The 27,611-nt window shown below is 41.3% G+C and overlaps 1 protein-coding gene across 4 annotated transcripts; it reads right to left on the bottom strand.

Moving 5' to 3' along the window:
• Window positions 1-21: 21 nt before the first annotated feature.
• On the bottom strand, window positions 22-27,611 carry ETFA (electron transfer flavoprotein subunit alpha). 4 transcript variants are annotated; one of them, XR_003253909.1, is made up of 13 exons: window positions 27,522-27,603; window positions 26,643-26,739; window positions 25,522-25,603; window positions 25,329-25,411; window positions 23,567-23,666; window positions 22,194-22,304; window positions 21,014-21,115; window positions 20,140-20,208; window positions 19,026-19,108; window positions 7,528-7,593; window positions 6,264-6,370; window positions 5,503-5,568; window positions 1,307-1,331 (listed from the first exon to the last, which is right to left on the bottom strand). XR_003253909.1 is itself a non-coding variant. In XM_026068298.1 (12 exons), the coding sequence occupies exons 2-12, from the start codon at window positions 26,643-26,645 to the stop codon at window positions 97-99; spliced, it is 819 nt and encodes a 272-aa protein (XP_025924083.1). In that variant the 5' UTR covers window positions 26,646-26,739; window positions 27,522-27,600; the 3' UTR covers window positions 22-96. The 4 variants fall into 4 exon arrangements, 2 of the variants coding, with proteins under 2 accessions (XP_025924083.1, XP_025924082.1); XM_026068298.1 differs by lacking the exons at window positions 6,264-6,370; window positions 7,528-7,593 and adding an exon at window positions 22-135 and having other exon boundaries at window positions 1,251-1,331; window positions 27,522-27,600; XM_026068297.1 differs by lacking the exons at window positions 6,264-6,370; window positions 7,528-7,593 and adding an exon at window positions 3,555-3,772 and having other exon boundaries at window positions 1,249-1,331; window positions 27,522-27,611.

The raw sequence follows: 27,611 nt of genomic DNA, 5'->3' as shown, positions 1-27,611 counted from the left end.
CAGCCCCAGGCGCACCAGCGCTCCGGTACAAGTCTTTCTTTATTGCCCATTGCCCACCCCCATTTCCCCCAGTGCAGTACAGGGTCCAGCACTGGCTCACTTCTTCTTCAGGAGCTCTGTCATCTCCGGCACCACCTGCAAGCACCAGCACGGGGTTAGCGTGTGCTCTCCATACGTGCTCCCTGCCCTTCCCAAAACCGCTCCATGTGGTGCACCCAAGCTCTTGCCCTCCCCTCCCCCCCCCCACCCTCCCAGAGCCCCAGCACACCACTCCAGGGGCGGTGGGTCACCCCAGCCCACAGCACTCTTCCCCCACTTCCCTGCTGCTGAATACAGCTGCTTAATTATTTAAGAGCGCTACATTTCCATTAGGTGGAAATAATGCATTCGTACAAAATTTATTAAGGAAATTGTCTACATGGTGGGTCTTCAGCATGCGACTTTGCCTCTGGCTTAGGGAAAGGCCCACGCTTACTGCCAAGGCAGCGGGCATTAGCTCAGGCACGGCATTAAGTGCTGGCAGTGGGTCTGCCTGCCCCTCTCCCCGGCCCCGCTATGCACACACCCAGCACATGGGTTTGTGCTTGCAGGTGCCCGCGTGCAAGCCGGAGGCACTCGGGCACGTTCTGCACAGCGCCGCGGTCCAGGAGAGACCTGCACGTGCGGCACGGACAGGCAAAAAGTGAGCCCAGCTCCTGCTGCAGGCGCCAGCCCATGCCAACGCTGTACTGCCACACTTTCTGAAGCTTAACACCACATGTAAGCACCTCCATGCAGTTACTGGCTCAAAATGGTTCCAGTTCAGGAAACTAGAATAACAGCACAATGAGTGGCTCTCTCATGCAAAGATGCACGTGCACGCACATGCGCACGCACACGCACACACACACACACACACACACACACCCCCCAATACAGACACACACAGACACCGACACGCACACTGACACAGACGTGTGTACACACCCTGACAGACTTGCACGCACACACACCAACATATGCGCACACACACACACACACCCCCCCCAATTTACAGGGACTGAATTTTGAGACTGATGCTAAAATCATTAAGCCCCATTTCTTAATTAAAACAAAAACAAAAAACACCCCCAAAAAACCCAAACAACCCAGAACCCAACTGCCTTACACAGGCAGACGTCTTTCTTTAACACTTTTTAGGCGCTATTATCTGTCACCGCTGACCGTGTCACTAGCCAGTCTGAGCCTGCACAWGTCACGTTTCACCTTACCTTAAATAAGTCTGCCACCAGCCCATAGTCGGCCACTTGGAAAATGGGAGCTTCCGGATCCTTGTTAATAGCAACGATGGTCTGCAAGCAACACCAGAGAAATGCATTAATGCTGTGCAGGGTTTGACTGCAGAGCCCGACCTCGGCTAGGAAACATGTACCAACTTCTCACCCAGCCATTTTTTCACTAGCATTCAACAAACACTTTTCTTTGCATCTCAAAAACAAAAGCAAACTACAACAAACAAACAACAACAACAATCCCATCAAGGACATATAGCCCAAACTGAGCCAAGTATTCACAACAATAACAAAAACAACATCACTTTTTTGAATGTCCTTTCCCTGCTCCTAGCATAGCTCAGGGCTGGCCTATCTTTCCATGTTGAAAAGTAAGGTGGTTTTTTTTTTTTTTTTTTTTNCAAAGTGACCTGGCTGAAGAACAAGATGGAGATCGGCGAGGACCCCAAATTCCTCATGAAGCACGGCCAGGGGGTGCTCACCCTGCACATCCGCAAGCCGAGCCCCTTCGACGGCGGCACCTACGGCTGCCGCGCCGTCAACGAGCTGGGCGAAGCCCTCACCGAGTGCAAGCTGGAGATTCGGGGTGCGCGGGGGGGGTGTGTGTTTTTTTTTGGGGGGGGGGAGCCCTACTACAAAAGATTATCATCTGCAAGATCGAAGCCAGAGCATTATAGAAATAAATCAGTGGTAGCATTCAAAACAAGGAAAAATAAAGCCATGCCTAAAGGCCCTTATAATTACTATGGGCAATGATGTAATTTATTTTGCCACACAGCAGAAAAATGCATGTGCTCTAAATCCCAACACAACATTCAGAAAAATGCCTGTCTTGATTTTTAGCTCTTCCATACAGGTAAATCATCATTTTGGCAATGCCTGCAGCAGCTTCCAGCAAAGTAACTGTGGGTGTCGACACCAAAAGCCACGACAGGCTGGGGAGAGGGCCATGAAGGACCAAAAAAGAAAAAAGAAGCGACAACTCATAAAACAAGCCTTGCACCAAGCAGGCATAAGCCACCATGCTCCAGTACTGCCTTCCCACCTAAACGGTGCCAATTCGGGCTCTGCTTTGAGGCACCGCGATGCCTCAGGACAGCCCTAAGCCAACGTTTACTCGTTCGCTTATCTGCCATTCCTGAGAAGCCACAGTTCATGTTTCTCTGTTTTACTCCCTCCACTAAACATACTTGGCCAACAAAATTAATGGCTCAGTAGCACATATCTAGTGGCAATAACTCAGGTGAAAGCAAATCCGGTGTTTTCAAGCCCACAGAAATGTTTTTTTTCTTCACCGGTCATTTGTATCCCGTGACTCCCTGTAACGACCGCGGCACTGGTGCAGGGAGGCCGTACCTACAGCAGAGCCGGCTGCTGCCCTCGCTGCTGCCGCAGCAAGGAGCTACCTAGTCCAGCCCACGTCTCCCAAAGATTTTCCCCAAAGTCTTTTTTGGTTGTATTTCAGTTGCCCCATTTGCAAACACCAGCCTCCTACCTCCATCGCCACAGTCCAGGAAGCAAAATCCAGGCTGCGATGCCCGAAGAAGTTAACTCGATAAAACCTCTCTCTCTCTGTGCAGGCCCGACGCGCTCGCCCAGAAGCGCTCCAGGCGCGAAGCCGCGGGGTGCCGGCGCCAGCCCAGCGCGGCGCGCAGCCAGTGACGCCCCGCAGCCGCCCGCCCTCTCCGCCGGCCACGGGAAGGCTCCCGCGGGAGGCGGAAGGAGCGGCCACCTCTCGCTGCACGCCCAGCCACAGGGCCGGAACAGCCGCCCGCTCCCAGCGCCGCCGGGCCGGGCAGGAGGCGAGCGGCCATGGGGAGGGTTCCAGGTCTCCGCTCCGGGCTGGGGCAGGTGGGACGAGCGCGGGGCCTGCAACGCCCCCGTCACGAAGGACACCTGCAGCCGGCAGCACAGCTGCAGCCCTCTCGGGCTCCCCTCGCCGGGCGCCCTAGCAAACACCATCTGTCACCTCCACTAAAATAAGCAGCACCACCTGCCTGAAAAACGCCAAGCTTAAGCCTGACTTTGGCAGCCTAATTCTCCCTCTAACTGTCTCCATTAACTAAAGTAACTTTTTAATAAGACCTGCTTCTCCACCTCATCATTTAACCAGACTTCGAGTGGGAAGAAACAACAGCATAACCTTGCCCGCAGCAGAACTTTTACAAGTTAAATCTCCTAGAAAGAGAAGACATTGTAACTAACTACCTCATGGGGGAGGAAAGAATAAGGACAGAAAGCAATGATGATTTTCTAGGCCTCCTCAAAAGCTTCATTTTCTACCTTGCTGTAAAAGGACAAATAAATTATCCATTTCACTTGGTAGAAAGCATCTGACTACTTTGGGAAATGTATCCTGAAGTGTACAAGTTCACAACGCCGGCTAATTCACTGCGCGGAGGGAGGACGGGACACTCCCGAGACAGTTCCCACGGCTGCGTCATTCTTCTACGTTCATATAAATTGGATCTTTCAGCAACTACAACACCTCTATGCTTTGGCTAAAAGGAAAGCAGAACACATCTCAAACACAGGTAAAACTGAATTTTATGATACACACTTCTGTTTAAACTAGAAAAAACTGTGACGTATGGGAGAACTTAAACTGCAAAGCCTCTCCTGTCAACAGATTTCACCTGTCCTTATTTCATATAAAAGACCTTTTCAAAATACCACACATGGCACTGGAGAAGTCACAGAAGCAGAGGTTTTACAGTTAGTTACAGTACTGCACAATATTGCTGCACAATATTTTTATAGCAAAGGAAATCCTGACGCTTAACAGTAAAACGAAGTTCTCAGGATTGCTGGTAGTCTTATCAAGGTAACGCAGAGATGAACACAAACCGGGTCAGATCAAGTCTTAAGCAACTTTGAATAAACAGTTATCAATCAAGGCCTGATACTAATTCCCTCCGCCCTCATCTCCCCCCTACCCCCAAAGCCTAGCTGGAGACTAATCACCTACACGGCGCCCTTAATACTGTGGCCGTCAGCCACAGCAGAGGGTCTCGAGGGCCCAAGGAGAGCCGGGGCGACTGGGGTTAATACCGCACTGTGCTGCTCTGACTCCCCTTCTTGTCCCCTCACTGGGAGCACAGTGACTAAAACTACCCCGTTCCACCAATACCAGCGAGAACACGCTGCCACCGCTCCTCTCCTTTGCACCTTTCCGTCTCACCTCTCAGCAGCGACCTTCAACCTTGCATCATCTTTAATTTCCAATTTTGTTTTTTCTCCACTGCGTCGACGGACATTAACACAGCTTGGGACGCTGATTTTAGAAAAGGGTGCTCTATCCCAAATCCAGCTTTTGTGAATTCCCCAAAATATCTATGATTTAAATACTATATCCAAAAGGAACTAAATCCTAAGAAAATGCAGATCATTTGCAGGCTGGCTTGTGATGAGAATTACCAGTCACATAAACACACTACAGAGCGTCAGTGGTCAAACAAGAGACAAATTAAGGATCTGCATGTAAAGTTTTACAAATCTTCTGACAGGTTTATCTGGGTGCCAGAAAGCAGAAACAAACCCACTGAAACCTGTGGTGAGTTCCCTGAAAAGAATAAAAATTAATCTTGTTCTAAAATTAGTTGGGGGTAGTCAGGACAACCCACTTTTCTTTTTTTTTTTTTTTTTGATGTCTGGTATTTGATAGTACGATTCAGCAGACAATTCTGCTCCTCTTTCCAAACACTGCTTTGTGGACCAAACACTGGCAATTCCAGTTTCAGATTATTTGTTTTGGCAACTAATGAGTTAAACCTTTTAAAGTTTTACTGCCATTTTATAATAGGTTTCCATTTGAATGCCTAAACGCAGGAATGTTAGAGACATCTTTTACTTTATGGAATAGTAAGTTCATAATTCAAATTGCACATTGTTATGCATGAATTAATGTGTCATATTCTGAAATAAATGCAAATGGAACTATTGTATTGAGTTCAGGCATATGCACTTTTCTTTTTAAATAAACAAAGTCAATTAGTTTCTTCTAGCTTACACTTTGGGTTTTAGTGCAATAGCTTTTCTAGTGTGTTAGATGATTTTCCACAACACCTTATTTGGCAAGACTTAGAGGGCTAACATGTTTTAAAACATCAAACAAGCTGGCAACCTCAACATTAAAAAAAAATTGGAAAACTGGTCAAAATATTGATGTAAAAACAAAGAAATCAACTCTTTTCCTTCCTCAAATTATTTTCTAGCACATCCAACTTCATACCTTGCTGTCTTTCATCCCAGCCAAGTGTTGGATTGCTCCAGATATTCCCACAGCAATATAAAGTTCCTAGAAGAAAACAAAAATAAGACATTTTTGGTACCCATGATATAGTTTCAGTAAGTACCACAAACTTTACTTAAAATCAGAATCATACAGTGGTTTTTAACATTAAAGTAGTTTTCAGTATTAAAGGCAGCACAATATGCTGATGAACAATGCAATCGTAAAAGGAGAATCCCAAAGAAGCATCTGGCAAAGACAGATGAGGAAAAAAAGGAAAAAAAAAAGACGACATCTGCATCAAACATGTGACAGTCGAGACCGCGTTGTAACACGTGCCACTTCCCGACTACAGGACAGGGCCACCAGCGCTGCCCACGAGCCTGGCGATTCCCACAGCGAACAGTAAGCGAGATAATCCGCAAGTGGCAGATCATTACAAGGGATAATGCGGGTGCCTAAACATGGGCTCGCTCGACAGAAAACTGGGGCTTTTCTGTGCGAGGGCTCGAGGAGCCTTTACACATGACAGGATGCAAAAAGCTTAAACTCAGGTGTTTATGCCTTTAAGAAGTTTCCTGCAGAGTGGGATAAAGCATTTTGGACGCTGAGGTGGGCTGGTGCGATTTACAGCCGCAGTGACGCCGCGCTCCCCTCAGCCAGCTGCCAGCGCTCGCGAGCCCGAAAGCCTCCCTCACCCCAGCAGCTAGCGACGGCCGCAGCAGCCAGCGGCCGAACAGGAGCGCTTCCCACGCACGCACCTCTGCACTGCCTCGCACACCGCCCCCGTCACGCTTCGGGGCTATCCATCTGGCAGCTCGGAAGAGACTCGCACTCGAACCAGGTGAAAATCTATATGCAAATAAATCTGTATCGACAGTTTTAATTCACAGCAGAGAAACGGCTTCCCGTGAGCTGGAAGTCATCCGAACTACGATCTATCCAAAACCAAGCACGCTGCAACTCCCAGTGACTGCTTTGCCCCACCAGAAGCCCAACCTGCGCTGTTTAGCTCCCTGGCTTTACAGAAGGAAACCAAAGGGAATACTTCTCACCAACTTACTTACAAGAGAGGCGGCCCTGGCAAAAGGAAAACGTGTTGCTTACACTACCATTTCTCAATGCCTCGGCCCTGCTCAAGAGCTCCTTCTCAGCGGCCTGCTCATAGCAAGTACATTTCAAACTTGCATTAAGGCAGAATCTGCCTTTAAGCAACACATACATGGTCTGCGGACGGTCTGCATTATTAGTTACCGGGTGGAGCGCTCGCTTCCAACCCTTCCCGCCCTTTAAACTGCTGCCTACTGATGAGATTCCTGAACTTCATGTTCTGGAGCCAGGAAATTAGCAGGATCTATCAATGAGGCACCTGGTCAGTGTTTACTTTCCACTCCAAAATAGAAGTTTAAAGTTTTAGCTTATTAAGAGGCAGAAAAAGCTTCAAAATTTGGTTAGGAGCACAGCCTTGGCATTTAGGAGCTTGGGTTTCCAAGTCTTGCAACACAAGCACCGTGTTTCCAGCAAAACACTGCTGCACTCATCTCGAAGAACTCTGCAAGCTTTACGACTGGCTTCTCAGCAATAGCCTTACATTGAGACGCGGTCTTTGCTTAGGGATGGTTTTATACAGCTGAAAGTCTTCACGCCACTGGCGTGTGGCATCTCTTTGGAACTCTGTGTCTTATTTTGCAGGGGAACTGCAGAGGGCTGCGCGTGAGAGCTGGGCAAGAGACTACTCAACTGACAAGCAATGGCGAGAGCCTCGCGCCCAGGAGGGGATCGCCGGTCAAAACAAAACGGTGACGCTTGTACTTACATAGAAAAGACGTGACCTGAAATATTAACAGAACTTCTTCTTTAAAAATGCCAAGGCTAGTCCACATCTATGAATGGACACATCTAATTTAAGAAACGATTTGGGGGATCAGGGAGGGTAGGAAGGACAAAAAGACGCCGTCCGCATGCAACTGGAGAGGTGGCTTTTAACATGGCAGACCAGAGCACAGCTGCAGAGCAGGCACCAACCTGCCGAGAGGCTGGCAAAGGAGGTGTTCAAACGCAGAGCACGCAGGCTGCTTTTTCCACACAGGCCTGAGAGTCATTATATCAATTAAAAAAAAAAAAAAAAAGACGATTACTCTCTGATGTTTCTTCAGCTACAGATTTTACCTATTACATTGATTTTTAAATAGGCATAGATAAATAAAATTTATGAAGCTTTTCTACACTTTTCTACAAAAGCTGTCTCCTGTAACAACTGAAGGGAAGGGAAACAGAGCAGGAACCAAGTATTTCCTATTAATAAAAAAAGGCTTTGAAATTGATACATAAAATCTAGTCCATGTACTTGCACAAAAGCACACAGCTGTTGAAGAGACTCAAAAATTTCTTAGTCTCAGTTGCTTTTTGCTGAATAGATTACTATTAGAGGTCAACACATTTTAACCACAGCTGCAATGTAATATAATATGTACATATGAGAACTCATGGTAAGAATGCAATATTTTAATTATACCAAATAAGAGAACAGATGTTACAGAAGAAATTATTCTAACATCACATAGTCCTTAACATGAGCTCTTTTTAAAAATACATTACTGTAATTTGATTTTTGGAGCAATTCATTAAGTGCTAGTCATCTAGACTACCAGATACTCTTATCACTCTGTTTAACATTTTGAAGTTCAGTCTTTGGAAAGAATCCAGTTTACCAAGAGCCAGATGCCTATGTATGTATTCTATTAAAATATCTAGGAAAGACAAAGATGTTTCATTAAAAGGACATTTATAAATTACCAGGCTTGTCTAAAAAGCATTTACTATGCATTTAAAGCCTACCTGCTTAGTTATTTGCTTTTGGCTCTCTGGCTAAGAAAACTGGTCTATTCAATAGGTTTTAACACTTACGGTCGACCACCTCAGTAAGTAACATTTTCATGCAAAGAACACACATGACAGCATGTTTCTTATTAATAGGACTCTGCTGCAAAATAGATTTGGTTGCTTAAGACTTAGTTTAAATCTATTCTACAATTTACTAGGAGGGAAGCAAAGGATCCACAAGATCTGAATGATAAAGACTCTGGCCTGCTCAGTGCTGAAACACCACCTCCAAGGAGAGAATTTGACTGTTCTCCCGAGAAGTCAGGAAAGACCGAGAAGTTTTAAATTCTTTTCAAGGCAAGCCCCTTGTTTTGAAAATTTGGAAATTTTATTTTCACTGAAATCATTAACTTCTGTCATGGCTTTAGCTGAGTCCTATCAATCATTTCCACCGTGCTAGCCTGCCACGTCCTCAGTGAGGAGTGCAGCCCCAAGCGCAGTAAGGACAGCGCGGAGGCAAGGGACAGAGCAGTGCCGCGCAGCAGCATGGCTTCCAGCTGCCTCATGCGACGTGCTTGCCATCGCAGAAAGCGCAGGAAGGCCTGCAAGGAGAAATACAGCTCCTTAGAGATCGCCTACTCAGGAACCCCAGGCCCAGGCACAAAACTCCCTGAAGCAGACTCTGCATCGCACGGCACAGGTGCCAAGACAGATGGCTTCACACCAGCTTCGCCTTCCTGCTTTGTGGATCCTTGGAAGCTGCTCTCATCACTGCTGTCAGGTGGTCGATCCGCAGGCTACAACTGCAGGTGCTGCTGCTGAAGTCCAGGACACGGGGTGGCGTTTATCAACTCCCTGGTGCTCGCGCACAGGCAGAACCACATCAGAGGGCTGCTGGCAGCTCTCGGCCCCACAAGCGCGGCACAACCAGAGAGTACAGGCTCTGCCCCACGGGCTCACTGTCCCAGCTGAGCCCAGGCACAGCCCCAAGAGGCGAGTAACACGGAGGAAAGGGAAAAATGAAAGTTTTGGTGCTATAAGGGCATAGCGTCAGATCCGACAACTGTCTTGCCTCACAGTAACTGAATTTCACACAGGAAATAATTACCACATGTACGTCGCAGCCATGCCACAAATCCTCCTTTGTATCAAGTGGGGAGAGCAGACATCGGCGTAAGGGACGGGACACCAGAGAGCTAATGGTAGGAGAGCGCACGGTGGAGGAAACAAGCAGCACAGAAAGCTGAACTTACTGAACAGCCTAAGAGGGCAGAAAGCAGCGGGCGGGCAGGCACAAGCAAGACAAACAAACAGAAAATGTTTAAAATGACAGATGTGCTATGGAAGCACAGGAAGGTGAGGGCATCAGCACGAACGTACCCRTTGGACTTCTCACAAGGACTACAGCAGCAGCCAGGGTGGATTCTGTCAGCCAACCGGCAGATAGCAAGTGTCTTAATTTGTCCTGCCACACAGTATCCCACAGGAGGCCAGTGGGAGCCAGGAGCCTGACAGAGACCCAAAGTCTGCAGGCACAGGTTTGCATCACAAAAAACCCTAAAAAGAAACAAAACTCAAAGTCCCAAGTTTATCCTACTTACAAACAAGATTCCAAATCAAGAATCTGACTTCTCATTTGCTATATAAAGTATTAATCTAGCATTGCACTGTTTTCTCCATAAACCTTCAAAAATACAACCCTGGTATATCTCCCAAGGCAAGTCGTCATTCACTGATCATTTAGAAGAACAGTTTCCCTTGCCCATCCTCAAAATTGCTGGTTCTGGGTTCAATGTGCCCAACTTGCATATTAGCATCTACAGTAAGTCCATGAGACTTCACCGCGCAAGTGTGCACAGCTGCCTCCAGAAGGCATGTAGCCAGTCACATGCAGTTAGGACAAATGTCACCAGAGTGCTAAATGTGGATGCTTATAATTACCATTACAGCAATGCAGTTATTTTCCTGTGCATACTGCTTCTTTCAATTATCTACAGAATAATTTGATTTTTACTCGTGAAAATATTTAAAAATGCCTTAGGCTGCCTTGGAGCATTTAAAAGCTACATTTGCTTAAGAGAACCATGAGAATGATTTTTAGTTGCAACTTATGGTGACTTTGAATGCTATAATGCACTGTTGTGCATCTTTCACAGGTGCAATGCAAGATGAGGTAGTTACTTTGCAAGCGTGCTGTCAGCTACTATTGATTTTTATGCCAACTTTTGAATTACACTGAAAACCTTGAGTGTACATCAATTCGTCATCATACCAGTGGCATGCTTTTAAACAGCTAGTTTAATGAACCCCTTTGGCACGTGTACTCTTCCAAAGGCAGCTCAGATATTTTATTTTCTTTGCAAGAGTGAAAGGACAATGGCATTAGAAAGAAATCGTTATAATGAAAATTACTTCATACAACAGATTCCTTCCAATTACTAGCTATTAACCCAATAAAATATTTTCTGGCTTGACATTAGTTCATATATATTACACTGTATATCAAACAATTATCCAGTGTGTACTGCTCCGTGATGCTGTCGAATATGTTCCACTCAAGAAGCACACATTACTACACAGTATCCCAAGTACAATTTCTTTTTCACTTTAAGAACCTTTGATCAGCCAAGCCATGTAATTACTCTTAAGAAGCGTGGTTAGGGTGCCTGCTGGAGTGCAGGGCCATACAGCAATATTTTTTTGCTCTCTAGGGAAAAGCACATCAATTGCTTTCAGCTAAATGCACTCACATATGAATATTTTAGTACAATTTAATGTTTCTGCACCAACCCCAGAGGAGCAGAGCATCAATTTGTGAACATAGTTTTCTTGGAGTTAAAAGCTACGCTGGATAATGCAGGATGAAAGGGGTTGTCAATCCTTAGCTTTTTAGCAAGTCAGAGAAAGGCAGTCTGTAGATTCAGTCCCAGCTGCATACAAACAGCTCTCTAAAGTTTGCCACCATCGAGCTACTTTTCAACAGTAGTGAATTATCAGAGGAGATATTCCAAAAACAATTTCCAAGCATGGTCAGTTTTCCCAATGCTATTCCCATCTGCTAGCTACCTAGCGGCCTCAACTCAACCATTTATACAATAACAAGTGCACCTGCTGGTCTGTTACTAAAAAACCCAAATGTAACGCACAAGTGACACATTCCCACAAAGAAGCTAGCTGTAGGTGTGAAAAGTCAAGTAGCGCAACATGTATTTGATTACAGGAACTTCAGCAGCTCAAAATTCTCCGTATGTGTAACCAGTTAGGAAGCAATGAAGATCTTGCCATTGATAAGCAAGGAGAAGAACATTTTTGAAGTGAGTATGCACAACATGGCACAGATGACACACTTCTTGTGAACCTATGGGAATTAATTAGTTCACTCTATTATTAGTACCTTTAGATAAGAATCCGAGACCAAAAAGGCACAGAAATACTGGAATTAAGTATACCTTGTTTCAGTTTCCCCACACTTTGGCACAAGAGTGACAGGAAATAAAACTTAACAGGCTAACTTGGGCAGGCAAACGATCCCTAAGAAAGTAATGGGAAGAAATAATGGAAGAAGAGTTTGTATCCACTTATTGAGCAATAAAACCATGAATCACTCATGCATTTTAAAGAAAACAAAATCACATTAGGCAAAGTATTTGATTGCTTTGCCACCAAATACAGAGAAATAAGAAACACAGGAATAATGTAAATGATGTGACACTGCCTTTCTCCCTTCCTGCCAGGCCCGAAGTTAGATGATGACTACTAAATGCTAAAAAGTGAGTCACACTTCAGAGAAAGGAGCTGCCTAGTAAAATCTTGGGGCACCTACAAGCTCCGAATGTGTCCCAGCACCTTGTGAAACATGTGGAGCAATAGGAATTCCACTGCTCTGCAAGACTATTCCAAAGCTAAATATACTGTACTGCTCACGAATGCTTCCTTGCTATGCAGCTTTCTTTTTCCCTCTTGCAATTTCATCCCGCTCCTGTTTTCCACCTAATACAACACAGTAAGTTGTTCCTGTTCTTCAGCAGCATTTGTGCCTTTCAACTATTTGAACCTAACATCTCACTCTTCTGCACAAGTTGCACCTCTTTAACTTGCTTCATTTTTAGTCATTAAGTCAATTCACACCAGTTGTAAATCTGCCTCCCTTTAAAATTCCTGCAATCTGTTACATCCAGGGAGACTTTCTGGTATGAAATGGGAGCTTAGGCACTGAAGCTAAGCAGGCCAGCAAGTTTACTTCTGGCGGTCGTATCAGGACTATACTGAATTCCCATCTGCCTTCCCCACCTGAGATCTCTCAGCACACGCAATATCCAAATGCAACCGCTTTCTGTGTAATCATATCACATTTCTAGCCCAATCATCTAATCCAGTGTCAATTATTACTGCATCATATATTTCCTAACTCCTGCTTTCCTGGGTTCTCCCTCTTGGGCTCCTTGTTGGAACAGTATTTTGCACCCAGCGCTGAAGGCAACAAGATCGCAGCAGCTGAACCCCTGCAAAGAGGCGTCGTGCCTGGCTGTGCCGTCCCTGCTGGATGCACCCTCCTCGGGGGGGAACCTTGCAGTGAAGTCTGAGATGGGGATGGTGACGCCGTCGCATCGTGGCACACTGATGTTTAATCCTAGATGGACCCCTTTAGTCTTACAATTGCGAATACTGGTCTGGCCACTTCTTCCCTGTCGCCAGCTAGAAAAACGCATAAAGAAAGCTAAAGCAGTTACAGAACTGGACCCTGAAAGTGCATGGACTTCAAAAGAGGAAAATAATAAAATGAGTCACGTGAACAGTTAAACTCTGAACAGATTCTACTAGACGGATACATTTCAGGAATCAGAAAATCCTTCGCTGGGTCAGAGGATAACAAAATAAACGAACAGCCTGAAATGACCTGCAGTGTCCACGACAGCCAACTCGGACTGCCCCGGCGCTTCCTGTGTGGCTCCCGGCAGGAGGAAAAAGTTCGCAAAAGCTGGAGGGAGCGCACTTAGGGCGCACAACCAATCCTAGACAACTCAGAAACAGATAAAGTGGGAGTTGAAATTGAAAACACTACAGATTAATTCATTTGGAGGAAGAACCGACAAATACTAAGTTAATTAAGAAATTACGGCTAATAGGTATACAACATACACAAATATATGAAGAGTGAAATACCAGAAAAACAGTACTAAGGTAGGGTCTGACATGGCACAAAAATAAATTAAAATCTGCTTTCTCTTGAAACAAATCGCTTTTATTTTGCACTGTTTTTCCCTGTTTTACCAAACCACTGTTGTAGCTGACATTTCTAATGACAGCTATTGAACAAGCGGGGGATGTCAGATGCTACCCTTAAAATGCTGGGAGCCTGCGGGGAAGGAGGCCCCGGGTGCCCCAGCGAGCAACGCCAAACACGTGCGAGCAGGGCAGTTGTGGGTTTTGTGTCTCTCTGAATTCTTAGAGAAGAATTCAATCGAGTTTCAGTTTTCCCCTTTCCCTCCCCACAGGTTTCCCTAAACAAATGCAAAGTTTCACCAGTGGCAGAAAAAGTCTTACAACTGTGGTCAGAGCAAAGGATGTAACAAGAACGGGGCACACGGGAAACCCTGGAAGAAACGGGGAGCAACGCGGGTGCCTGAACACAGGCGCCCCGGGCCACTGCAGCTGCTGTAGGCTTTCCCACCTGAACGCCAGCGGCTGCTCCAGCAGGACAGAGGTCTCCCAGGTGCTGCACCATATCTGCCAGCCCTGTGCTCATCTCTTGTATACCCAGCCTGCCTAAAATGGCACTAGACACCTAGCTGTAGGTATTCAATCATCCCCTGCATGCCCCTTCCTCGCGCTTCTGTCCCACGGAGGCCACAGTCACAGTTCAAGGACTAAGAGAAGCTACCTAGGACTGACAACAACTTCTTGCCTTTCCCAGTCTGCACAAAGACTCACAACACTGAAATACAAGGGTCAGAAGTGTTTTCATTTAAATATTAGGCTGAAATTAGGCAAGTTCATGAGAAAGATTACACACTATTTATTTTAAGTTAGAAATGTTGCTAATTATAACTTGGATAAGGAAACCTAATACTGAACTAATAAAAGAAGTACTCACGTCCCATTTATGAAAGTTATAAATAACAGACATAACGTTATTTACTTTTCCCCCCTTTTGGTTTTTTTTTTGTGAACAAATGAGTGAGAGAGAAAGAGAAAACTAGGAACATTTTAACTGTGCAAACCGAAGCCCCTATTTGAAATTTCTTACCTAAAAATAGCACCTACTCTGGGGGAGGGAGGCTTGATCTGTGCAGGGAATTTAGTAATTTTCTAACTGTATATGCTTAACTAATACTTAATACTAAGGCACTAATGGAAAGGATATTTTTATCCAAAACCTACTAATCTGAACATCCTCAATGGCTTACTAGTTATTTTTCTTAAACAAAAACAGCAGAGAGTGGTCAATTGAAAACTAAATTTTATTTTTTGCAGAACATCTGCATATAAGAAATAGGGGAAAACAACTGGCTTCCAATTAAAAAAAGAATATACTCCTAAAATGGTTCTTAAAATAAGAATGCTTGTTACTGATTAAAGACAGTGAATATACTAGATTCCTTTTTTTAATTAGGAAGGTAATGTTTTTGCTCAATTTATTTAATATATCCACTTACTCATGCCTAAAAATTTTCTTCCATCTCCTCAGATAATGCAAATCAGCCTTCTCTTTCATAACACAGAATGCTCAAATGGAGAGTTTTAGTCATCAGAAATCAATGGGTAAAAAAGCTACAATCAGAAACAAAAATAATACACTCCAGCATCTTAGGAACTGGAATAAAATTACAGAAAAGAAAAATTACCAAAGATCCAGTCAAAAATCAACAAAACGCATGAATCCCAACATGAATGGAAGCTCATGGTTTAGAGATCCACAGCTATTTAGGAAGTGTGAATGTACTGCATAGAACTAACTCTCAAACAGAAAGAAGGTAAAATTTGTACTCCTTATTTAAGTGCATTCTTTTGTTAGTGAAGCAAAAAAGCCTAGAAATGTTTCTTGCCTGGCAGTTTGTTCATGTGTTAATAAATCAGCATTTCAGGAAAGCTTCTGCGGCTGCGAAGGTTCTCACGTCCTGTGATGCACTGTCTGAACTGTAGGCTTAAAAACTGAAGTCGGTCAGGAAATTACTTGAAAGGCCAATGACCAAATTACTCTTCCTTCACCAAATCCACAATCAAAGACGTAAAGGAAGAAGTAAGCAAACCTTTTAGATCATTACCTTCTTACCCAACGATCAGGACAGAAACGCTCCCCAGGCAACCATAGGCACAAATCAGCAAGAGAAGCACCTCCCGTCCTCCCGAGCTCCTAAGCAACTCTCCCCCCCAAGTCTCAAAAATGACCCAATTTCAGAATCTTCTTTAAAAACAATGCATTCCAATCCTCCACCAAGACTGGGCAAGAGACTATTAATAGAAGAGTAAGAGCATATACTAAGACACTTTCCCACCAGAAACTAACAGCTGCACAGGAGAGCAAGCATGTCGCAAACTCCAACCGTCTCTTGTATCCAAGATTCCCCTGCTTAAAACCCCCATGCCCAGAAGAGCACACACCATGTACAGCAGAGTTCAAAACTAAACACAAAACTGAGGACTCAGCTAACATAACTAATCAATGTACAGAGTTGCTTTGCAATTTTCTAGATAAAATTATCAGACTGTGATCTCTTCCTGAACTACTGATATCAAGAAATCCTCGTAGGAAGAGGAAGCAGTCATCTTCTAGAGGATTATTAAAATAGCTGGTGTAATTTTAATTTGATCAAGAGAGTTCAGTTCTATTGCTCCTTTAAATGAACTACCTCTTCAACTACACAGAATTATTTTCTAGCTAAAGAACCAAACTGACTGTGAAGTAAAATTAGGAATGTGAAGTCAAGAATGTACACCTTTAAACCTTCTCATATTTAGGATACCTAGACAACACACTGTAAAATTAATTCCTCTAGCTGGCGACTCTGGGATTTTTTTCCTTTTTTTTTTAAACAAATTCAATTTGCTCTTTAATTATGATTAACATAAAATATTTTCTATCACACTTCTAAGCCACTGTGTGCTGTTCTTGTCCTTGTCTGTATTGTCAGATCCAGCAGAAACATTCAAACAATTTGAAATAACGGGTGTTTAATTTTCAATATGCTGTGAAGCTCATTATTTGATAACTACTTGTTAAGAAGGATGAGTGGAGATGTGAGAGAAATGCATTATACTGCTGATAAAAAGACGAAGCATCATACAGCTGTGCCAGGTATGTGCCATTTATTGACACAACAGTTAAATATCCATTAGTCAGGCAGAGAGGTTTCTGATGACAGTTATGTGGTCCTATGATGTGGTTGTACATTCTTAGGACTTTTACATGTTGCTATGAGCCATCTGTGGCAAGCTTTAGCACTATTCCTCTATCAAAAACCAGCTTTTTTTATTTGCATGTAACTGTTTACATGTTATGTCATGTCTCTGGAAAGAGTGTTCATCTTTGAGCCTTGAGACTGACAAACCCGCGCTGAGCTGTCGTCAGATTAGCATTTTCCGCTTCATTAATGAAAATTTGGGTAGTGAAGATCTAAGGCTGGTCAGTCTCATCTCATGCCCTTTTAGAACAGCTAAATGACACTCACCTCACTCCCTGGTTTTCAAAGATTTGGGTACATGACAACCAGCTAAGATTGCCTCCTTGTGACAACCAACTCTGCCTTCCTGGTACTGCGGTTCCCATATACCTTGCAGCTGCATGTACTGAGTTAGCAATGAACGTGTTTAATTGGAGCAGTTTGATGAGACCTATAGCTGCAACAGGAGCAACCTTATGCCTACTGAGCGATCAAAAGAAAGTGCATTATATTTAAATATAAATGTTCCCTTAGCAAAAAGAAAGTATTAGACTGTGGACTACAGCTGTCATGCGTGCTCTTTCCAAAAAGATAACAAACATTTATGTATTATGCACAAAATGAAAACATCACAAGGAAGCAGAGTTAGGTTTGCATTTACAATCTGCAAAGCCTCACAATTTCCTTGCATGGTAGAGGTTAATATCACTGCTATCAAGATTTTGGAAGGGCACAATATACAACCAGGTAGACCTTAACTCTCATCAACAGGTTTTATGCCTGCTTCTCAGAGGCTGCTTTGCTGTAGCAGTTGATTAACACACAGCTTAAACATTACTGTGCCTAGAAATACCACCACTTAGTGGATAGCCCTTCTAAAGGGCTATCATCAGAAGACCTCTGAGCACTTAAAGAAGCAGCAAGCATTCCTCTCCACACTGCAGGACAGAAGAGCTCAGAGACACGAGTATCTTATTCAAGAAAATCCAGCAGGCAAAACCAACCATAGACTCCAGGACTCCCAAATTTCTGTCTCTGGGATCTCCAAGTACTCTCTATCCTGCTGGATATATTACTGGAAAAATAATGGTCACTGTCTGAAGTTCTCAAATTTGCAGCTGCTGATGGCGCCAAGGTAAAATGTCTCAGATCCTATCAAGACTTTGGACATGTACAGCTTTTTAGTATTATTAAAATTATTGCTACTTGGTAAATGTACTAGTTGAAATAGTTGAAATACATCAAGCTGCTCTTTACTAAGAGTTGCAGCTGACTCCCCCTTTCTGTTCTCATTAAACCACTGGCAAGTCAAAAGTTGCTCTTTGGTGCCTTCTACTGCCATATACACAGATGAGAGGTAACAGCTTACCGAAGAGCTGCATGTTTATTTGGTTATGTAGCTCCAAGTCTGTATCTGACAGATTTCCATGCCTGCCCATGCTTTTAGTCACAATTCCCCAGTTGTGTCCTTAGTCAACCCATCTCAATACACGCTAGCTCACACTCTACCCCACACAGAGATGAGCTAAATTTGTACCTCTGTTTTGAAATGCTCAAGCCTGCATTATCTGTCCACCACTTTCCCTGCTTTTCCCAAGGTCATAAGGAACAATGAAAATAGTCTCAGACTTCTACAGGAGAGAAAGGCCCCCTAGATCCAAAAAGACACATGAGGATAGAAATCAGGCCGCTGTGATCTCAGGAGGCTTGGCAGAAAATACGTGCAGCAGGTTCTTTCCTCAACATTAAGCCACCCAACTAGAGCGTGCCCCTCAGCATCCCACTATACAGCAGCCAACCTGAAGGCTACTTCTCTCTCCATTTTCTTGCACTTTCATCCCTTACAAAATTTTGCTTAGCACGTAATGCAACAATCCAGTTACAGTTATCAAAACTTTAAAAATCATCATCTAGCCTACCTGTAAAAAAACCCCCCAAACCAAAACCCAATTCCCAGAGATCAAGCCACATACTATTATAATTTCAAGCTTATGTTAGCAATGACACCTTTTGGCATATCAATGACGGTTGTTAGAAAACCAAGATGTTCACCCAGGCACCTATAAAAAATCCACTCTGCAAAAGCTTTGACAAAACTGTCTGCAAAAGCCTTCAAGTTCACCTAAAGCAGAGATTTACATCACAAGTCGTTGTAGTTTTGCAAATGCATATTCAGGTGACAATATCACACTGGGCACACTAAGATTTTCCTGTTAGGCTCGGTATTAAGGCTTAGCTCATTTCTAAGCATTCACTTCAAAGGAAAGAGTATACTGGAAAACACCATAGCTCTTTTATGAAAGATATTTCCATACTTACTGGTGCTACTATTTTGCCCGTCTGTCCAACTTGCATGTCATTAGGAACAAAGCCAGCATCGACAGCTGCACGGGAAGCTCCAACTAGTTGAAAGAAAACATTTCCAGTGTTTTCTTTTAAAATATTAGCGAGCCAAATTTATATCACCATAAAAGCACATGTATTTTACTGAAGAGTCCCACACTGTAATGGCACGTATTTAGAAACTTCCCTCTTAAGAGCTCTTATAGTAATCCCTCTCTGTACCACCGGCTGAAATTTCCAAATACTAAGTGCTAATGCACTTCAGAAGCAACAGGAAATCCTTACTCCCAGCACCAAAGGGCCATATATTTAAAACTAAGGATTTCAGTCTGGCATATTTCCATTATTTTCTCTCGTTGCTTTGTCAAAAGAGGATTTTCCCATAAATGCCTTCCCATAATGTTCCACCGAGTTTGAATAGAACGCGTATGCCATCTTACATTGCTGTGGAGCTCGGAAGTCAGGCACCGTAAAGAAAATGTCAAACTAAACTTGAAAATACCACATGGACATTTACTCAGTGAAGCCGTCAATGTAAAAACAAATGCATTCATGTAAAAATATCTATTTATTACTACATGTGAAATCTAAAGCTAATATAGTTAAAATGTTAATGCAAACAGCTCCTCCTCCTCCCCCACCTGTTTACTTAGACTATTTTGCTGGAACACTGCATAGCCAGTTTTCTCCTGTTAATGCAAAAGTAGAGCAAAAAAGACCGAACTATTCGAACCGCAAGAATTGTCAAAGGGACTCTGTATAGGAGCAGTATTTAAGGACATATGAAGAAAAGATCAGCTCTTCAAATGAGCTAATAACATTTTTAAATTCATACAGTTGTTTGAGAGCATGTGTGTTGGAGATTTAAGAAGGGTGGAGAATATTACATTTGAGTATTTTGCTTCATACATGGGCATTTAAGTATATAGCAGACCACAAGGACAAACCAAAATTTTATCTAGGACTAAGTTAACAGGATTTTAAGAATTTCTTTGATAGGACATGAAAATAAAAGACTTAAGATGAATATTCTTTTTAATGTGACCTTTTTTAAAATCCAGGGTTAATAAAAGAAGGGAAACAAATTTACCTGCAGCATGCAATTGATCCGCAAGATCATATAACAACTTAAAATTTTCACCGCTCTTTAAACCTCGCCCTTAAAAATTAAGAAAAGAAAAAAGATTAAGAAAGAACATAACATGCTTTATAATTTTTATTGTCTGCATAAAATTTCTGTATTAGTGCTTGTATTTGCAAAAGCACAAATATAGGTTTTTTTGGACCTATCACTAAATAATATTTAACACTTAAAAGAGTTAACACTTAAGATGCTACTTTTGTCTTTGTGATTAATATTATTATTCCATATGTATAAACCAACACCACTCTGTCTAGTTTACTTCCTGCCTTGCCTGCAGCATCATCAATCTCATTCTCTGAAATCAGGGAAACAGGATTTGTCACTAATATGTGCTCCCTCTGCTGGCTTTAAGTACAAAATTCTGTAGTGGGATAACTAAGAAATACTTAGTTATAGGCACACTGTACATATCACAGTCTGTCACGTTATACATGAAGAATAGAATAAAAACATAATGATTTTTAAAATCACAAGACAATCATGCTTGGATTACTGTAACAATTAGTAATAATTTTCAGTATAACATATTTTGATCCAAAAATACCTGATATTTCTATAATTTTGAAGGGACCCACTAGGTATGATGATGTTCTTAAAATGCTTGTTAGCATATGTTAAACTTCCATGTTTTGGCTGTTCATGATATAAAAATATTGGCTGCCTTCCCACTGTCCCCATATACCATATTTCAGAATTAAATCATAATATCTATATTCTAAAAATATATCACATTATAGTGTTTTGCTACAGGCATTATTTAATCAAGATGCATACTGTTAGTTAACTGCAACATAATGTAGTTTTAATATTATCTACTTACCACCCGATATAACCACTTTAGCACTAGTAAGCTCTGGTCGATCGCTTTTTGTCAACTTCTGCTCAATCCATTCACATAGCCCAGCAGGCGGGGGAGGCGTTACTGCTTTCATCAAATAAAAAAAAAAAAAGAAAAAAAAGAAAAAAAGGTAAAGCATGTATTTTCAGCCTTTTAAATTTGAGCTTTAACTTAATACAAAAGTTCATTCTAGAACCAATTCTACCATGACCTTTTAACTACTATCAATAATTGCTCTACGGCTCCGAGTTACAAGCCTCTCTCATTAATTGTACTTTTTTAGACTGTCGTACAAGAAAAGAAAGTTTTATGAACGATTTCAATTTTGCACATCAGACTGCGCTAAAATGAAAGTCAGTAGTATAAGTAATATATTGCTATCAACCCAGCGTAAGTGTGGTTCTTATTAAGACAGGCAGTCAAGCCAGCTATGGAGAGTTTCCTAACTTCCACAGTACAGAAGGGCTCAGGGGCAGCTACTGAGCCTCCCAGAAAAACAGGAGGAATGGGAGGGTGAGGTGCCGGACACACAGCTGGATGCTAATGATTCCCTCTGCTGGATTTACAGCACAGTCATAAATAGCCCCAAACAGAGAAAGAGCAGAGGTGACTATGGATTTCTCTGTAATCAAAGCCGTAGTGGCTTCATTAAAATAATAATTTAAATGGATTTAGTTAAAACTGATAGAAAACAATGACCGAGTGTTCTCAAACCAATTTAAACTGCTACTAATTTAGCTTGACGCTGTAACAAACTATCTCAATTGAAATATGATTGATTAAACCAAACCCGTGGATAGCCAGCCACTGCTACTTGTGCCCAGTTTTGCTTTGAAAACCAAACTGGCTATTTAAACAGCAGCCATAACTTTAAAGATGGAAAAGTCTCAGGATTGCTGTAGCAGACGTTTAAGCAGCAAGTGAAACAGGCAGAGGTTTCAGCGCAGAGAATCTCCGTCTCTGGTCACAGAGAAGGCAGGAAGTGAGCAGAGAATCTTCCCTTACCGGGCATCACTAAAAAGTGCAAGCCTGGGTATTACGGGCAGAAAGCAACGGTTATGACAACTGGTTTGCTTTGACAAATACTTCTGCAAAACATCAGCATGCGTTGAGCAAAAGTAACTATTGCACAAAATGGGAAAGTACCAAAACACATGCTCACCCTTTTCTAAACTGGCACTACCACCACTTACTGGTGCAGCCTCAAAAGAAGTTCCCCGTACAGAAAATACTTTAACGTTTTCCTCACATTTCACAGTGCAAACAATATTTCCTAAAAAAAACAAAAAACAAAAACAAAAAACAAAAAGAAATTATGTTTTTATAAAAGATAAAGTTAACATTAGACATATTATTTTTTCCATGAAATAAAATTAGTATTAGAAATATATTAGTACTTCTGCTAGAAGAGATAACATTCAGAAAGTTACTTCCCAAAATTGCAGTTTTAGATGCCCAGAACTGGAAACTTTGGCACTTAAACAACACAGATAATAAATATTTTTATTTACTTTTTATCTCAATGTTTCTAAGGCATTTTAGCAGTTCTCTCTTTTTTAAGGGATAGAGTTGCATTCAAATCTTCCCTCATTAATGAACTTCTAAATTTCAGAAGAAAAAAAAACTTTCTGGAAGTATCTTCTTAAACACAAAAAGGGTATACAATTCAAAGTGGATCTTTTATCCTGTTGCAAGACTTCAGCAGAGTAGAAGACAAGGAAACCTACTCCAAATATCTGCGGAGCTTTTCTTTTTCTTTCTTTTTTTCCCCCAATAATCTGAACTATAAAAGGTAGTCATTTAAAGTTGGAGCTGCAGGGAACGGTAAAGAGAAAAATGCTGAAATATCAGCTACTCATAAACAAAGTCATCTTGAAGTTTGTGAATTATGGGGAAGTAACTTAAAAAAGCAACACAAGTCAACCACATTCTGGTAATGTAACTCAAAATATAATAGCATGTTGGTGGAAGAAAAATCTTGTACAACAAAATTAAGAAACACAAGCTAATGAGTGCATATCTAAATTAAAACACTGGGTCAGAGAAGCATTAGAAAAACTAGACTGAAAAAAAGAATTACAAATCAAGTCCATTAAAAATTATAAATAATCAGTTCAGTGTCTTCATAATTAGGAAAAATAACCCTGTGGTATCTTAAATCAGAACTAATGCTTGCCATATTAAATAAAGTCAGACAATTAACTTAATGTCTTACGTTTTACAAAATCTGATCAGAAGTGCATTAACAAAGAAATGCAATATGTATAAAGGATGTTGCCGAATTCTATTAATTAAAACGACTGATCTGGTTTCTAACTGAAATCCTACAATACCAAAGTTGCTGGTATTGCTTGTGTTCTCACACATGGAACRTCACGTCCACCCCCATGTTTCATTTTTATGAACCACAGCACTGTAGATCGTAAGGTGAAAATTCCTAACATATTCCCAGGTTCTAATAACAGAATTCTGTAGAAGTTATCAGTATTGGGTCCTTTATTGCACAAATACCACATACTTTTTCTGATCACTCACCTGCATAGATAGTTCTCACAAAAGTGTCTGGTGACTTAATTTCAATAATGTCAGAAATAGGAGCAACACTGAGTTTAGCTGCCACTCTGGGAATAAGATTCTAAAAATTAAAGGCGAAAAGTTAGAAAAGTAAAGGCTGATACACTGAACATGAGGAAATGCAAAGGAAATAAGTTAAAATTTACAAGCAAATTTAAATGAGTTAAAATTTACAAGCAATTTTAAGCAAAGAAACATTTGCTGTCCTGATTTTCACTTCATATAAAGTTGTCTGTGAGTGAAAAGGCACACACAACTGTGAGGGTACTGTGGGGCTACTCATGTAGCTTTAGCAGCCAAATAAAAACCCATTACTGTAATAACATTAGAAATTTTATGAGACTTACAGTAAGTAAACCCTTAATGCAATATCTTAAATTAGAAAGCTTATTTGCTTCAATAGTTTAAAACTGAATATAGATGCTATTTACTCAGAAAATTGACAATTATGGATTGCTGGGTTCTTACAACAGCCCTTCAAGAAAAGTAGTATTTTTGGAAGCTAGTTACCAGAGACAACAGGAGAAAAAAACCTGCACCCTCCCAAGAAAAACCAAAACATATTTTAAAATTATGATTAAAATATATATTCGCCTATTCTGAAATTGACTTTAGAAAATTACTTAGCACCTTTGGGAATGGGAGGAGGGTAAAAAGAACAACATAAAGCATTAAGAAATTAATTCTTCTAATCTGGTACAACACAAAGGGCCCAGTTCTGGAACTTTTACTCATATTAAACAACACTCAACTATGCAAATAGTCACTGATTCACTCCTCTAGAAAAGCACTGCTCAACTCTGGAAACCTTAAAGCAAAAGCTAGCAATCTTTACTAAGCCACTGCAGATAAAAAAAAAAAAAAAGAGGGGGGGAAGAAAAAACAAAAATCTGAGTAAGACTTAAAGCATGTAAAGATTTCTCTTAGGAAAATTATGAGTATAAGGATTGATATTGCTTGACAGTGAAAGTAGCAGGACGAAAGGCTGATGTCATTATTCACCCCACACTGGCAGATTTCTAAAGTACTCTTTTTTGTCTAGTTTAGCTGCACCATGACATTGTTTTTAGTATTGAGGAACTCCACATGCTTAAAAACATGCTCCTTAAAAAACAAGTTTTGAAAAATTGTATTTTCATTAAAAAACATCTTGGCTAGGAGTTGGATCTATGTTATTTATACATATTTTTAAGATATTTCAATCTACACTACCTACACTGTAGATAGAATCCCTCCCACCCCCCAAAAGATTGCCTCAACAGACCTGTGCACTTTCATTTCAACATGCAAACCATACAGCAATCTAGAAGGCAGGTAAGGTGGAGCAGCTAGCTTCATATGTTTTCATCTTCGTTTACTGTATTTTTCCTTACAATTTTCATCATGCTTTCAGATCTCTCAATCTATTTTGTGTTATATATTTTATACATTTTGTTTTGGTTACATAGGACTAACTGGTTACAAATAAATACTTTTTTTAAACTGCTCCTTTCTTTAATTCTAACTTGTCCAAGTCAGTCCACAATAAAATTCAAAAGTTAATCAGTGTTTCTAACTAATGACAACTCTTAAGTGAACTATTGTAATATTTTYTGAAAACTCCACATTGTCTGTGGTTGATCTGAAAACCCTCCCTCAGGCATTTGATTCACACTCACACATGCAACAGTGTCTCTGTCTCTTTTTCTACAAGAAATTTTTGATGCACTTTTCAACTGCTTACCTTCCCAAAGGCAGATGCTCCAGCGCAAATGTGTGTGTAATTAAATTGTTTTTGAGTTTCCAAAATCAAGGGAGTCAGCTCCTCTGAGGATAAAAATATATTGCTCATGATTTACAACTAACTTATTTATATTTTCGATCACAAGTATAAATACCACTTATTTTGTCAATAGATAGGTAAGAACAACTCTCACCTGGTAGAAATCCTTTGTATACATCGTGCTGAGCCACTAGAACTTTTGCAACACCCTGCACTTTGCTCACTTCTTGTGCTACCTATGATTACAAATGTATTATTATTAATTTATATTATAGCAGCATCTGGAGGCTCCAGCTAAAATTAGAGCTACGTGGTGGCAAGCACCCTAAACAAGTAACAAGAGATAGTCCCTGCTGCAAAGACCTCACAGTCTACAGATTATGTWAAAGTGGAACACAAAAGTACGTATTTTCCAAAATCAAAACAAATCTGACAGAACAAAACGTGTACCTTCTGACTCCCAGCACAGCTCTTTACAGGGTAATACAAATGCATTTTGCGAATAAGAAAATTACAAAGTAAATCAAACATAAGAAAGCTTGCCATCTATATGCAGGRTTCCACGATAATCCTATGATTTATTACAACAGCCAATAACAATCACACTTGAAGATTATTGCTGAGTATTCTGATATAATCAAGAAACTAAACCCAATTTCTTTAAAATCAGTAACTATCTACCACGTGAACATACAATGCAAATAAAAATGTACAGTGATGTTACAATCTTTGGGCAAATTTTAGCAGAAATCCTTTGTTTGCAACTGACTCTTTGCCTACTAATGCGATGCATATTTCCAATTCTATATTTATGCCATTTTTTTCCCTTTAAATTTGAAGAAGTGAAGTTTAAATGATAAAAGGGTTGTTGCAGATCAGAGAGAAGAGGACTGACAGCAATGTCTGGAGACCACATGCATCGTCCCAGACCTAGCACAGCTCTATGGAGTTTGCCGAGTATCAGTTTTACACTCAGAAATTAGCAAGAGGAAACAAACAAACATTCCAAAACAGCTGCTGCAAAATATCTGTTTGAGTGACTGGCTGCTTAGTTCTACCCATAGAGATTCTTACAAAGAAGCTTAAAACAAAAAAACCCTTCACTTTCTGTGAGGTACTTTTCCCCAGGATGACATACATTGCCCAATAGACACAACGTACTTACTATCAAAAAACAAATAAAAAAAATTTGCAATCGCTTTTCCAYTGTACAAGTACAAAAGAATAAGGCAACCCAAAGACAGACATTTCAGGCAAAATCCAAGATTTTATTACCATCTGGAACTAGATAGATATTTGCTTCCGGTCTCAACCTTGAACACCTGGGTCTCAGTTTAGACTCAATCTTCAATAGCCAGTGAGGTTTCTACAGCTACAGATAAATTAGCTGCCATGAGTATGCCTTCCACGTGAGATACTACATATCACTTTCAGAAGAATAATTTATAAATCCTATAAATAATAATAATGATAATAAAGATAAATATTAGGCTTAGTTATCATCACTATTACTGTTCACACGAGCCTACATCATCCTGGCATAGGAGTGACACTAGTGTGCTGAAGGATACATAGCCTCTAGATTTTGAATGTAACAAAATTTAGACTAAAGCAAGGCCAATAGCTAAGGTACAAGCAACTCCTATTTCAGACGTGAGCTACATAATAAAGTCAAGAAACAGTGATTTCAGACTTTTAGGCTGCAAACATACTCTCACTATGCTGCTAGCAGCTGACAAGTAAAAGCGAGATGCTCCGAAGTTCTGTTTGTCACTGCGACGTGCCATTTCTGCTGGTTTCCATTTCAACAGGGAAAGTTTCTTCCCACTTGCTTAGCACTGCAATATTTCCTCTTTCAAACGTTACAGGAAAATACTTGTTTTAAAAGTTAATTGCCCTTTAGCCTTATAAAAATTTGTTTGCTTTTTTAAGCTTTTAACAACTTACATTGATATTCACACTTGTTAAATGAAATCTATACCACATTTTCACTTTAGAAAAGAAACAGTTCAAGTGCAGGACATTTCCTGTGGATTAGCAATTCCTGGCACAGTTCCTCTTCACTAGAGATTATTTTCCAGGCTGACCAAGATGCTATCACATATCATTTGAYTGCATTCATTATTTCATTCATATGAAAACAGGATTTCCTACCTTGTCACAGCTGGTACCAGCTACTAAACAAGAAACTTCCCCTCCGAGACGTTTTGCCGCAGTGATCACGTTTAGTGTAATGGGCGTAAG

This window comes from Apteryx rowi, unplaced genomic scaffold (assembly GCF_003343035.1).
Source record: "Apteryx rowi isolate R43461 unplaced genomic scaffold, aptRow1 scaffold_27, whole genome shotgun sequence".
Classification (NCBI taxonomy): Eukaryota; Metazoa; Chordata; class Aves; order Apterygiformes; family Apterygidae; genus Apteryx; species Apteryx rowi.
This window is presented reverse-complemented; position numbering and strand designations above follow the sequence as displayed.

Excerpts from the sequence above, each read along its gene's own strand:
- ETFA (XM_026068297.1), bottom strand. Across the intron at positions 23,667-25,328 it reads GAGCATCTGCCTTTGGGAAG|AATCTTATTCCCAGAGTGGC; the intron begins GTAAGCAGTTGA and ends TTTAATTTTTAG. Across the intron at positions 3,773-5,502 it reads CTGGGATGAAAGACAGCAAG|CCAAAGCATAGAGGTGTTGT; the intron begins GTATGAAGTTGG and ends CTTTCCTTTTAG.